General features: G+C 48.1%; 1 protein-coding gene across 1 annotated transcript in view; it reads left to right on the top strand.

Moving 5' to 3' along the window:
• LOC124023192 (ETS-related transcription factor Elf-2-like) overlaps positions 1-14,036 on the top strand; it is a 35,000-nt gene extending 20,964 nt beyond the window's left edge. Inside the window, 8 exon segments of the mRNA XM_046337719.1 lie at positions 1,686-1,811; positions 4,648-4,836; positions 6,865-6,951; positions 7,934-8,126; positions 9,620-10,015; positions 10,358-10,532; positions 11,882-12,118; positions 12,342-14,036. Of these exon segments, the coding sequence (XP_046193675.1) occupies positions 1,686-1,811; positions 4,648-4,836; positions 6,865-6,951; positions 7,934-8,126; positions 9,620-10,015; positions 10,358-10,532; positions 11,882-12,118; positions 12,342-12,644 (1,706 nt within the window). The 3' untranslated portion in view covers positions 12,645-14,036.
• The last annotated feature ends 350 nt before the right edge of the window (positions 14,037-14,386 follow it).

The following is a 14,386-nucleotide window of genomic DNA, read 5'->3' as shown; positions in this document are numbered from 1 at the left end:
GACTGCACTACTTTGTGTCGGACTTGCTATTATTGGCTCGGTCAAATAGTACCAGCTTTTTCTTTCTTGCTTGTCGAGACGTAATGATGAAAATCATATTTATTCACACGCATTTTGTACTTTTGAAATATGCTGACTTTTAGCCTCAATTGCTTTTTACAGATGTTAATTCATTTTCTTAAATACAATGACTGAATAAGGTAGTGCAGCAGTACTATTTCAACCCGAGTCCGTACCCAACCAAATATTCGGATAACCAACCTCTCTTATTAACCAAACACTAAAACACTCACTGTTGAACGAATCCCTAGAAATATGAAAATGCATAACATTTTATTTAACTTTTACAGTAAAAAGTTAACTTTTTAAAATATATTTTTTAAAGTGTTAACACTTTTATAGTTAAATCCGTATGTATAATATGCTTACAGATAAATGCATCTTAGTATGTATGTCAAATGTCTGTGTTTATTTCTAGCCTATGTATCGGTGTCAAAGTATCCAGTCTATGTTATGGTCTATGGTGGGTTTATTTAGGTAGTCCTGCCTGGTTTCAACGGCAGCTCGGCCTATCAGGTGCCTATAGTAGTTCTGCTTGTTTGTGTGTGTGTGTGTGGGGGGCTACAGTTTGTTTGCGCTTGGGACGACGGGTAGTGTGTGTGTCAGGGTCTGAATGAGAGGGATTGGGGGGGGGCAGCAGTCAGTCTTCCTAAAGATAACCCTTCTCCCCTACCCTGTGCCTGCCTCGTAGCCAAACATGGGCAGGGGTGATGGTAACCAGATACGTGCTTCCCAGAGAGGGACAACAACAGGTGCCCTGGGATTGGTCCCAAATGGCACCCTATCCACTTTATAGTGCACTACTTTTGACCAGGGCCCAGAGCGCTCTGGTCTGCTCTGTACTGTAAATGTAATCCCTAGGTTTAGTCTGTCTCCTAGTTCCTCAGAAGGACTACATACCCCATACTAATAAATTGCATAATTTTTCCTTGTCTCCTTTTTTTTTTTGTGAAACAATTCCTAGCCCAAATGATTTACCATGACCAGATGAGCACAAGGAAATCCTCTAGACCTCTTGTTGTAGACAGCCCGTAATGAGGAAAACAGATTGGGTCATTTTACAAGGAAAAACCTTAGGGCCCAAAGGAAAGGAGGAAACTATGACTTCTAACCAATACTTATTATATGGTTAGTTAGTTATGGTTAGTTAGTTATAGATGGTTAGTTATTTGGTTAGTTAGTTACTTGATGCTCTGTAACATCTGTTTTAAGGTCAGTCTGACACTGTAGGTCATGGTGGTAAAGAGAGACTTTTATTTGCAGCTGATCCTACATCAGTTATGCCATAGTAACGGGAGACGGAACGGTTGCTAGGGGCGCCAGAGAGAGGATGTCCGCTTTGACAGACTTTAGAAGTCCTGTGTGAAGTGTAGTAAACAAGCCATTTGAAGTGTCTCAACCTTTTTAGTTTGGTAGTAAACTGTTAATGGTGGAACACCGACAGTGTTTTCACAATAAAAACCAAACCGTGGTAACAGACTTGAGGTAACCAAACACCACTTTTATTTCCAGTAGGATGCATCAGAACCCCTCTGTACTGTACAAGTGATGAAATGTCTACAGCGGCTGTACAGACCTGCAACGGTGCTTTTCACCTCTACTAACGTGTGTTTCCTTTGTTTCAGTGGAGGCGTCCGTCCATTACCAACAGTCTGGCACCAGCATCTACTGTTCTGATAAGACCATCGAGGCTGCCGAGGCTCTGCTGCACATGGACTCTGTTACCAGCCTGAGAGGAGACCGCAGCCCAGGTATTCACCATGACATATTCCACCCATAAACAGCAGCCCAGGTATTCACCATGACATATTCCATCCATAAACAGGTATTCACCATGACATATTCCATCCATAAACAGCAGCCCAGGTATTCACCATGACATATTCCATCCATAAGCAGGTATTCACCATGACATATTCCATCCATAAGCAGGTATTCACCATGACATATTCCATCCATAAGCAGGTATTCACCATGACATATTCCATCCATAAGCAGGTATTCACCATGACATATTCCACCCATAACCAGGTATTCACCATGACATATTCCATCCATAAGCAGGTATTCACCATGACATATTCCATCCATAAGCAGGTATTCACCATGACATATTCCATCCATAAGCAGCAGCCCAGGTATTCACCATGACATATTCCATCCATAAGCAGCAGCCCAGGTATTCACCATGACATATTCCATCCATAAGCAGGTATTCACCATGACATATTCCATCCATAAGCAGCAGCCCAGGTATTCACCATGACACATTCCATCCATAAACAGCAGCCCAGGTATTCACCATGACATATTCCATCCATAAACAGCAGCCCAGGTATTCACCATGACATATTCCATCCATAAGCAGGTATTCACCATGACATATTCCATCCATAAGCAGCAGCTCAGGTATTCACCATGACATATTCCATCCATAAGCAGCAGCCCAGGTATTCACCATGACATATTCCATCCATAAGCAGGTATTCACCATGACATATTCCATCTATAAGCAGGTATTCACCATGACATATTCCATCTATAAGCAGGTATTCACCATGACATATTCCATCCATAAGCAGCAGCCCAGGTATTCACCATGACATATTCCATCCATAAGCAGGTATTCACCATGACATATTCCATCCATAAGCAGCAGCCCAGGTATTCACCATGACATATTCCATCCATAAACAGCAGCCCAGGTATTCACCATGACATATTCCATCCATAAACAGCAGCCCAGGTATTCACCATGACATATTCCATCCATAAACAGCAGCCTAGGTATTCACCATGACACATTCCATCCATAAGCAGGTATTCACCATGACATACTCCATCCATAAGCAGCAGCCCAGGTATTCACCATGACATATTCCATCCATAAGCAGCAGCCCAGGTATTCACCATGACATATTCCATCTATAAGCAGGTATTCACCATGACATATTCCATCCATAAGCAGCAGCCCAGGTATTCACCATGACATATTCCATCCATAAGCAGGTATTCACCATGACATATTCCATCCATAAGCAGGTATTCACCATGACATATTCCATCTATAACCAGGTATTCACCATGACATATTCCATCCATAAGCAGCAGCCCAGGTATTCACCATGACATATTCCATCCATAAGCAGGTATTCACCATGACATATTCCATCCATAAACAGCAGCCCAGGTATTCACCATGACACATTCCATCCATAAACAGCAGCCCAGGTATTCACCATGACATATTCCATCCATAAACAGCAGCCCAGGTATTCACCATGACATATTCCACCATAACCAGGTATTCACCATGACATATTCCATCTATAACCAGGCATTCACCATGACATATTCCATCCATAACCAGGTATTCACCATGACATATTCCATCTATAAGCAGGCATTCACCATGACATATTCCATCCATAAGCAGCAGCCCAGGTATTCACCATGACATATTCCATCCATAAGCAGGTATTCACCATGACATATTCCACCCATAAGCAGCAGCCCAGGTATTCACCATGACATATTCCATCCATAAGCAGGTATTCACCATGACATATTCCATCCATAAGCAGGTATTCACCATGACATATTCCATCTATAAGCAGGTATTCACCATGACATATTCCATCTATAAGCAGGTATTCACCATGACATATTCCATCTATAAGCAGGTATTCACCATGACATATTCCATCCATAAGCAGCAGCCCAGGTATTCACCATGACATATTCCATCTATAAGCAGGTATTCACCATGACATATTCCATCCATAAGCAGCAGCCCAGGTATTCACCATGACATATTCCATCCATAAGCAGGTATTCACCATGACATATTCCACCCATAAGCAGCAGCCCAGGTATTCACCATGAAATATTCCATCCATAAGCAGGTATTCACCATGACATATTCCATCCATAAGCAGCAGCCCAGGTATTCACCATGACATATTCCATCTATAACCAGGTATTCACCATGACATATTCCATCCATAAGCAGCAGCCCAGGTATTCACCATGACATATTCCATCCATAAACAGCAGCCCAGGTATTCACCATGACATATTCCATCCATAAGCAGGTATTCACCATGACATATTCCACCCATAACCAGGTATTCACCATGACATATTCCATCCATAACCAGGTATTCACCATGACATATTCCATCCATAAACAGCAGCCCAGGTATTCACCATGACACATTCCATCCATAAACAGCAGCCCAGGTATTCACCATGACATATTCCACCCATAACCAGGTATTCACCATGACATATTCCATCCATAAGCAGCAGCCCAGGTATTCACCATGACATATTCCATCCATAAGCAGGTATTCACCATGACATATTCCATCCATAAGCAGGTATTCACCATGACATATTCCACCCATAAGCAGGTATTCACCATGACATATTCCATCCATAAGCAGCCGAGAGACTAGAACAGAGAGACATCATTGATGTCGTAGATCTCCGATGATGTCATACGAATGTTGGTGTTCACACAACGTTACATCCACCAGAACACACACTGTTTCTCTCTCAACGTTTTCCCTCTTGTCCCACTAGATGTGTTCATCCCGGCAGGGTGTGGGACCACCCCAGACTTCATCCACGCGGCGATGCGTCCAGACGTGATGACCGAGACTGTGGTGGAGGTGTCTACGGAAGACTGTATGGACGAGGACATGGAGGTCACCCTCATAGAGGAACCAGACGAGTCAGAGCCTGACCAACATCCTGTCAAGAAGAAGAAAGGTTAGTGATGAGGACACGGAGGTCACCCTCCTAGAGGAACCAGAGCCTGACCACCGACCTGTTAGGGATGAGGACACGGAGGTCACCCTCCTAGAGGAACCAGAGCCTGACCACCGACCTGTTAGGGATGAGGACACGGAGGTCACCCTCCTAGAGGAACCAGAGCCTGACCACCGACCTGTCAGGAAGAAGAAAGGTTAGTAATGAGGACACGGAGGTCACCCTCCTAGAGGAACCAGAGCCTGACCACCGACCTGTTAGGGATGAGGACACGGAGGTCACCCTCCTAGAGGAACCAGAGCCTGACCACCGACCTGTTAGGGATGAGGACACGGAGGTCACCCTCCTAGAGGAACCAGAGCCTGACCACCGACCTGTTAGGGATGAGGACACGGAGGTCACCCTAGAATACTGGCTATCCACTGAGAAATCAAGAAACTTTCCATAATACTACCCAAAGATACTGTCTGTTGATTGAAGATCCTGTCTGTTGATTGGAGATACTGGCTGTTGATTGAAGATACTGTCTGTTGATTGAAGATACTGTCTGTTGATTGAAGATACTGTCTGTTGATTGGAGATACTGTCTGTTGATTGAAGATACTGTCTGTTGATTGGAGATACTGGCTGTTGATTGGAGATACTGGCTGTTGATTGGAGATGCTGGCTGTTGATTGGAGATGCTGGCTGTTGATTGGAGATGCTGGCTGTTGATTGGAGATGCTGGCTGTTGATTGGAGATGCTGGCTGTTGATTGGAGATGCTGGCTGTTGATTGGAGATGCTGGCTGTTGATTGGAGATGCTGGCTGTTGATTGGAGATGCTGGCTGTTGATTGGAGATGCTGGCTGTTGATTGGAGATGCTGGCTGTTGATTGGAGATACTGGCTGTTGATTGGAGATACTGGCTGTTGATTGGAGATACTGGCTGTTGATTGGAGATACTGGCTGTTGATTGGAGATACTGGCTGTTGATTAAGACATCAAAGTAATGCTAAAGAGCCTAAATGGTTTTAATGATAAAGGTACTATAAAGATGATGATGGTTAATAGGACTGAATTATCAGACTGGTTGTATCTTGTAGACAGGATGTTGATGTTAAATAGGACTGGCTGTATCTTGTAGACAGGATGTTGATGTTAAATAGGACTGGCTGTATCTTGTAGACAGGATGTTGATGTTCAATAGGACTGGCTGTATCTTGTAGACAGGATGTTGATGTTAAATAGGACTGGCTGTATCTTGCAGACAGGATGTTGATGTTAAATAGGACTGGCTGTATCTTGTAGACAGGATGTTGATGTTAAATAGGACTGACTTGTCAGACTGGCGGTATCTTGTAGACAGGATGTTGATGTTAAATAGGACTGGCTGTATCTTGCAGACAGGATGTTGATGTTAAATAGGACTGGTTGTATCTTGTAGACAGGATGTTGATGTTCAATAGGACTGGCTGTATCTTGTAGACAGGATGTTGATGTTAAATAGGACTGGCTGTATCTTGCAGACAGGATGTTGATGTTAAATAGGACTGGCTGTATCTTGTAGACAGGATGTTGGTGTTAAATAGGACTGGTTGTATCTTGTAGACAGGATGTTGATGTTCAATAGGACTGGCTGTATCTTGTAGACAGGATGTTGATGTTAAATAGGACTGGCTGTATCTTGCAGACAGGATGTTGATGTTAAATAGGACTGGCTGTATCTTGTAGACAGGATGTTGATGTTAAATAGGACTGGCTGTATCTTGCAGACAAGATGTTGATGTTAAATAGGACTGGCTGTATCTTGCAGACAGGATGTTGATGTTCAATAGGACTGGCTGTATCTTGTAGACAGGATGTTGATGTTCAATAGGACTTGCTGTATCTTGCAGACAGGATGTTGATGTTCAATAGGACTGGCTGTATCTTGCAGACAGAAAGAGCGCCGTCTATTGGCATATTGGGAGATTGCACGCAATGTGAAATGCTCATGTCTTGATTTGATTGATTTTGAATAACTTTATTGGTCTGTTTGTCTGTGTAGCGGGGAGGAAGCCAAAGACCCACCTGCCTGCTGTATCCAACGGATCGCCGGACCTCAGCATCAAGAGAAAACCCAGAGAAGGGAAAGGTGGGACACCAAATATACAGAAAGGACACATCCATAAACCCCTAGGACTTCATGTGTTGATTAGGGGCTTGGACTTAGTTTTCCCACAACCAAGTGTTCATCAACCATATTCTTTGTGAAGTCTAACCTGTTGTTTAAGGCTCTAAACGTAGAGGAAGGGATAAGTGTGGTCTCTGTCCGACCGACCCGCCTGTCTCTCTGTCCGACCGACCCGCCTGTCTCTGTCCGACCGACCCGCCTGTCTCTGTCCGACCGACCCGCCTGTCTCTCTGTCCGACCGACCCGCCTGTCTCTCTGTCGGCCGACCCGCCTGTCTCTCTGTCGGCCGACCCGCCTGTCTCTCTGTCGGCCGACCCGCCTGTCTCTCTGTCGGCCGACCCGCCTGTCTCTCTGTCGGCCGACCCGCCTGTCTCTCTGTCGGCCGACCCGCCTGTCTCTCTGTCGGCCGACCCGCCTGTCTCTCTGTCGACCGACCCGCCTGTCTCTCTGTCCGACCGACCCGCCTGTCCCTCTGTCCGACCGACCCGCCTGTCCCTCTGTCGACCGACCCGCCTGTCCCTCTGTCTGACCGACCCGCCTGTCCCTCTGTCTGACCGACCCGCCTGTCTCTCTGTCCGACCGACCCGCCTGTCTCTCTGTCCGACCGACCCGCCTGTCTCTCTGTCCGACCGACCCGCCTGTCTCTGTCCGACCGACCCGCCTGTCTCTCTGTCCGACCGACCCGCCTGTCTCTCTGTCCGACCGACCCGCCTGTCTCTCTGTCCGACCGACCCGCCTGTCTCTCTGTCCGACCGACCCGCCTGTCTCTCTGTCCGACCGACCCGCCTGTCTCTCTGTCCGACCGACCCGCCTGTCTCTCTGTCCGACCGACCCCCGCCTGTCTCTCTGTCCGACCGACCGACCCGCCTGTCTCTCTGTCCGACCGACCGACCCGCCTGTCTCTCTGTCCGACCGACCGACCCGCCTGTCTCTGGTCCCCCAGGCAGCACCACGTACCTGTGGGAGTTCCTGTTGGACTTGCTTCAGGACAAGAACACGTGTCCCAGGTACATCAAGTGGACTCAGAGGGAGAAGGGCATCTTCAAGCTGGTGGACTCCAAGGCCGTGTCCAAGCTCTGGGGCAAACACAAGAACAAACCTGACATGAACTATGAGACCATGGGACGCGCTCTGAGGTGAGGGTTTACCCTACAACCGTCTAGCACTTGAAATGGCATTGACTGTGGAAGAGGCTTTAAGCTGAGTTAGGTGTGTAGCTTGTTGGTTTGGATGAGTTCCTCTGAGGAACATGAGTTAATGTGTAGGTTGTTGGTTTGGAGGAACATGATCCCCTCCCTCTCTCTCTCCCTCTCCTCTCTCCCTATCCCCTCCCTCCTCTATTTCCCTCCCTCTGTCTTCCCTCTCTCTCTCCCCCCTCTCTCCCTATCCCCTCCCTCCGTCTCCCCACCCCTCTCTCCCTATCCCCTCCCTCCGTCTCCCCACCCCTCTCTCCCTATCCCCTCCCTCCACTATTTCCTCCCTCTCTCACCCTCCTCTCTCCCTCCCTCTCTCCCTCCCTCTCTCCCTCCCTCTCTCCCTCCCTCTCTCCCTCCTTCTCTCTCCCTCCTTCTCTCTCCCTCCTTCTCTCTCCCTCCTTCTCTCTCCCTCCTTCTCTCTCCCTCCTTCTCTCTCCCTCCTTCTCTCTCCCTCCTTCTCTCTCCCTCCTTCTCTCTCCCTCCTTCTCTCTCCCTCTCTCCCTCCCTCTCTCCCTCCCTCTCTCCCTCCCTCTCTCCCTCCCTCTCTCCCTCCCTCTCTCCCTCCTTCTCTCCCTCCCTCTCTCCCTCCTTCTCTCTCCCTCCTTCTCTCTCCCTCCTCCTCCTCTCCCTCCTCCTCTCCCTCCTTCTCTCTCCCTCCTCCTCTCTCCCTCCTTCTCTCTCCCTCCTCTCTCCCTCCTCCTCTCTCCCTCCTCCTCTCTCCCTCCTCCTCTCTCCCTCCTCCTCTCTCCCTCCTCCTCTCTCCCTCCTCCTCTCTCTCCCTCCTTCTCTCTCCCTCCTTCTCTCTCCCTCCCTCTCTCCCTCCTTCTCTCTCCCTCCTTCTCTCTCCCTCCTTCTCTCTCCCTCCTTCTCTCTCCCTCCTTCTCTCTCCCTCCTTCTCTCACCCTCCTTCTCTCCCTCCTTCTCTCTCCCTCCTCCTCTCTCCCTCCCTCTCTCCCTCCCTCTCTCCCTCCCTCTCTCCCTCCTTCTCTCCCTCCTTCTCTCTCCCTCCTCCTCTCTCCCTCCTTCTCTCTCCCTCCTCCTCTCTCCCTCCTCCTCTCTCCCTCCTCCTCTCTCCCTCCTCCTCTCTCCCTCCTCCTCTCTCCCTCCTCCTCTCTCCCTCCCTCCTCCTCCCTCCTCCTCCTCCTCCCTCCTCCTCTCTCCCTCCTCCCTCCCTCCCTCTCTCCTTCTCTCTCCTCCTTCTCTCTCCCTCCTTCTCTCTCCCTCCTTCTCTCTCCCTCCTTCTCTCTCCCTCCTTCTCTCACCCTCCTTCTCTCACCCTCCTCTCTCCCTATCCCCTCCCTCTCTCTCTCTCCCCCTCCTCTCCCTATCCCCTCTCTCCCTATCCCCTCTCTCCCTCCCTCTCCCTCCCTCCCTCTCCCTCCCTCTCCCTCCCTCACCCTCCTCTCTCCCTCCTTCTCCTCCCTCTCTACCAGGTACTACTACCAACGTGGTATACTGGCCAAGGTCGAAGGTCAGCGGCTGGTCTACCAGTTCAAGGAGATGCCCAAGAACATCGTTGTCATCGAGGACGACAAGGCTGACTCGAGATCGGGTGATCTTATTGGCTCAGAGAAGTCTTACCACGAGAGAGTCCTGCCCTCGTCGGAGACGATACTGAATGTGGCCGAGCTCGCCACGACGCCCACCATCCTGAGGGGTGGGACTAGAACCGTGGTCCATCCTCCGGTTGCTAAGGGCAACAAGGCAGTGGTGACAGGGGGCGGGGCGGCGGTGGGGGTTCCGAGGATAGTGACCATTTCCACGGCGCCAGACGGAACCCAGACGCAGCATTCTCACACGGCCATCATCCCCACTGCCTCAGGACCCAGGTTAGAGACACACCCTAATACTGACCCTGAAACATACATCATCCCCACTGCCTCAGGACCCAGGTTAGAGACACACCCTAATACTGACCCTGAAACACACATCATCCCCACTGCCTCAGGGCCCAGGTTAGAGACACACCCTAATACTGACCCTGAAACACACATCATCGCCACTGCCTCAGGACCCAGGTTAGAGACTCACCCTAATACTGACCCTGAAACACACAATTCACTTTGGAGGTTTTATGCTGAATGTAAAAGAGTTTATCTATCGATATCTAGTAAATTTGTATATACAAAATGTTGTCACGGACTCCATTTTGTTATCGTTTCCGTCTCCAGGACTGTAAGGGTTGCCATGCAAGTGCCTGTAGTCATGACAACGTCACTGGGCCAGAAGATCTCAACGGTTGCCGTGCAACAGGCGCCAGGGACGTCGGGAGGCCAAGCGACGTACCAATTGGCCAACGCCTCTCCCATCGGCACGGCAACGGGCAACGCAAACTCCCAACCGAAGGTGGGTAACCACGCTAGTTGGTGTGTCAGCTAGCTACTCTGTAGTGCAGACAGACTGGACAGTTTGACGGCTGAGGGACACAAACCATCTCTTCTCTCCAGGTTGTGATCCAGACACCCCCCCCCCCCCCCCCACACACACACTCTGTATAGCTCTAAAATGTGTAGACCTGTTCCTAACCACATCTCTTCTCTCCAGGTTGTGAGTCAGACCACCCCCACTCTGTATAGATCTAGAATGTGTAGACCTGTTCCTAACCATCTCTCTCCTCTGCATGTTGTAATCAGACCCCCCCACTCTGTATAGATCTAGAATGTGTAGACCTGTTCCTAACCATCTCTCTCCTCTGCATGTTGTAATCAGACCCCCCCCCCCACTCTGTATAGATCTAGAATGTGTAGACCTGTTCCTAACCATCTCTCTCATCTGCAGGTTGTGATCCAGACCCCCACTCTGTATAGATATAGAATGTGTAGACCTGTTCCTAACCATCTCTCTCCTCTGCAGGTTGTGATCCAGACCCCCACTCTGTATAGATATAGAATGTGTAGACCTGTTCCTAACCATCTCTCTCCTCTGCAGGTTGTGATCCAGACCCCCACTCTGTATAGATATAGAATGTGTAGACCTGTTCCTAACCATCTCTCTCCTCTGCAGGTTGTGATCCAGACCCCTCACTCTGTATAGATATAGAATGTGTAGACCTGTTCCTAACCATCTCTCTCCTCTGCAGGTTGTGATCCAGACCATCCCCACTCTGTATAGATATAGAATGTGTAGACCTGTTCCTAACCATCTCTCTCCTCTGCAGGTTGTGATCCAGACCATCCCCACTCTGTATAGATATAGAATGTGTAGACCTGTTCCTAACCATCTCTCTCCTCTGCAGGTTGTGATCCAGACCATCCCCACTCTGTATAGATATAGAATGTGTAGACCTGTTCCTAACCATCTCTCTCCTCTGCAGGTTGTGATCCAGACCATCCCCACTCTGTATAGATCTAGAATGTGTAGACCTGTTCCTAACCATCTCTCTCCTCTGCAGGTTGTGATCCAGACCCCCCACTCTGTATAGATATAGAATGTGTAGACCTGTTCCTAACCATCTCTCTCCTCTGCAGGTTGTGATCCAGACCCCCCACTCTGTATAGATATAGAATGTGTAGACCTGTTCCTAACCATCTCTCTCATCTGCAGGTTGTGATCCAGACCCCCCACTCTGTATAGATATAGAATGTGTAGACCTGTTCCTAACCATCTCTCTCCTCTGCAGGTTGTGATCCAGACCCCCCACTCTGTATAGATATAGAATGTGTAGACCTGTTCCTAACCATCTCTCTCCTCTGCAGGTTGTGATCCAGACCATCCCCACTATGGTTCCAGCCACAGCGGAGAACGGAGACAAGATCACGGTCCAACTGGCTAAGATCATCACCATCCCGGCCCACCAGCTGGCCCAGTACCAGCAGCAGAACAAGCCTGGCCTGGGGGGCTCCCCGACGGGCAGCATCTCTCTCCTGGGCGGGACAAACTCCTGGGGGGTACGAGCCCTGGCACCTCATGTTACCATGGCTGCAGGGACACAGGTGTCTGTTTTTAAAAATAGTTTTTTTATTGGCCATTTTAAGCTAAAAATCTGAAAACACATTCTTTAAAACATCACAAGATACTGACATGCAAGTATAAAAGTATTGCATTTGGGCACAGACTTAATGTGTTTTTTTGTTTATTAATTTGTATTTATTTTTGTTACAAATTCAAACATGGTCTTCATTTATGGAATTACAAATTGTATCCCCTGTGACCAAGGTGATGAGGCTGGCCGTTCCCACAACGCTGCATCATCATCAACAACAACAGACACATCATATCGTCACGACGACGCAAGGTGGCGGGACCGGGACGGCAGTGGTCACCGTGACGACGACAACAGCCAATCAGAGCGCTCCGGTGGCGGCATCCCATATCATCAGCGGCATCATCAAGAGATCTGGCACGGCGACGAGAGAACAGCAGCAGCAGGCCAAGACGCTGACCGTTAAAACGGTACAGGCCCTCCCCGTCCAGACCACGTTACCGGAAGCACCGGAGATCATCACGGTAGTCGTCTAAATCAGAGGAGGTCCCGCCTGAGATCAAGTCAGAAGATCCGGAGTGTTGAGGCCACAAGTACGGACACACACACACACACACACACACACACACACACACACACACACCACAACATTGTTTGTACAGTTTTTGCCCACATAGTTTGTTCCTCTTTTTCTACATGACAGTTTGAGAGACTATAAAGACCCACAACCAGCTCTGATTTACCCTGGGGGGGGGGGTCTACCTTCCTACCACAGCCTCATCTCTATGGAGACCCCGTGCGCATCCCAAATGGCCCCCTATTCCCTATACAGTACACTACTTCTGTAGGGAATAGGGTGTCATCTGAGCTGTACAATACTGTCGGTTACCCAGCCAACACAGGAGCCCAGCAATGACTTCTCAGAAGGGAAGAATCTCCTTCAGAAAAAGGGACCAAGTCAAGTTTATATCACTACAGGTTCTGTTTCTGGCAGACGAGACACTAGCTGACTAAGCTACAACGGACAAATGCAAACTTTAAAAAAGACAAAACGAGAACACTAAACAAAAGGCTAATTATTAAAAACCAAAAAAAAAATGTGAACTGGAAAAGGAGAGAGATGGAGGAGGGGGGGGGGGGTTTGTATAGAAATGTATCTGTGTACGACCAGCATTTGATTTGCCGAATCACTGTGCAGATTCCCGGTGCGTTAACCAACCACACGAAAGACTGCGGGCTGTTCTAGGATCAGCTCTTACAAGGGGAAAATATAAAGCCAAGGGGACTTGTGTATATAACTATTATACAGTTTAGGGGGAATTGAATTCACGACAAAACAGCCTTAGAATGATCTGTTCTTATTCGTCATTCATTGTTTATAAGGTCATTTAGCTTTTTTGTTTTGTGTGTTACGGTTTCTTGACCATTTTGGATACCTTGTACCAAGCACAGTGTTATAGAACAATACGACAACAACCTTGTTCTCTTATAGTCTGAAGCCCAGGTCAGTGGGTCGGTTACAGGGTTTGGGGTCAAAACCATTACAATTCAGGAAGTAGACTGAAATTCCAATTCTCTTCAATGATAAAAAAAAAAAAAAATCAAAATTAGCATAGACTGTAATAGAAATGGAATTGACTCCCAACCCCTGGTTGGTTCTAGTAGGCCTTGACCATAGGCTTACTACATCTACATCCCCACGGTAACGGTCTCTAGGGTAACTGCTCGTCAGCCATCTTGGCTCCGCCCCCTCCCTTTCCTTCAGCAGTTTCTGCTTTCCTTAGTCGTATGAAGTGGCAGAAAGCTGTTCGGAACTGAACTAGTTTGTATATTCAACATTTGAAGTATATTCTATTTTGTTGTACTCTTGTTTCAAAGTGTATTCAAGTAGATTTTACTGAAATATAAAAAAAAATATTTGAATTAAACCACTTTCTGTTTTGTCTTTTGTTTAAATTAAATTATGCTTTTCCAAAGGTGATGTTTCTGCATTTGTGGTAAATGCTGTTGTTGGTTCAGACATGTTAGAGGTGATCCACACACCTGTTGTTGGCTCAGCCGTGTAGACGGAGTACAGAAGTTTAGTAGCTCCGGAACCATTTAATCAGAGTTCTAGGTTCCATCCCCATCAGGAACATGTGTGTAGACTGAGTACAGAAGTTTAGTAGCTCCGGAACCATTTAATCAGAGTTCTAGGTTCCATCCCCATCAGGAACACACCGAAGACATGTGTAGAATGTCCACATTTCACATGCTGGTGATAACTTAGTTCCAGCTT

The sequence above is a fragment of the Oncorhynchus gorbuscha genome, unplaced genomic scaffold (assembly GCF_021184085.1).
Source record: "Oncorhynchus gorbuscha isolate QuinsamMale2020 ecotype Even-year unplaced genomic scaffold, OgorEven_v1.0 Un_scaffold_1537, whole genome shotgun sequence".
NCBI classification, from domain to species: domain Eukaryota; kingdom Metazoa; phylum Chordata; class Actinopteri; order Salmoniformes; family Salmonidae; genus Oncorhynchus; species Oncorhynchus gorbuscha.
The sequence above is the reverse complement of the archived record's forward strand: the minus strand, read 5'-3'. Positions and strand labels throughout refer to the sequence as shown.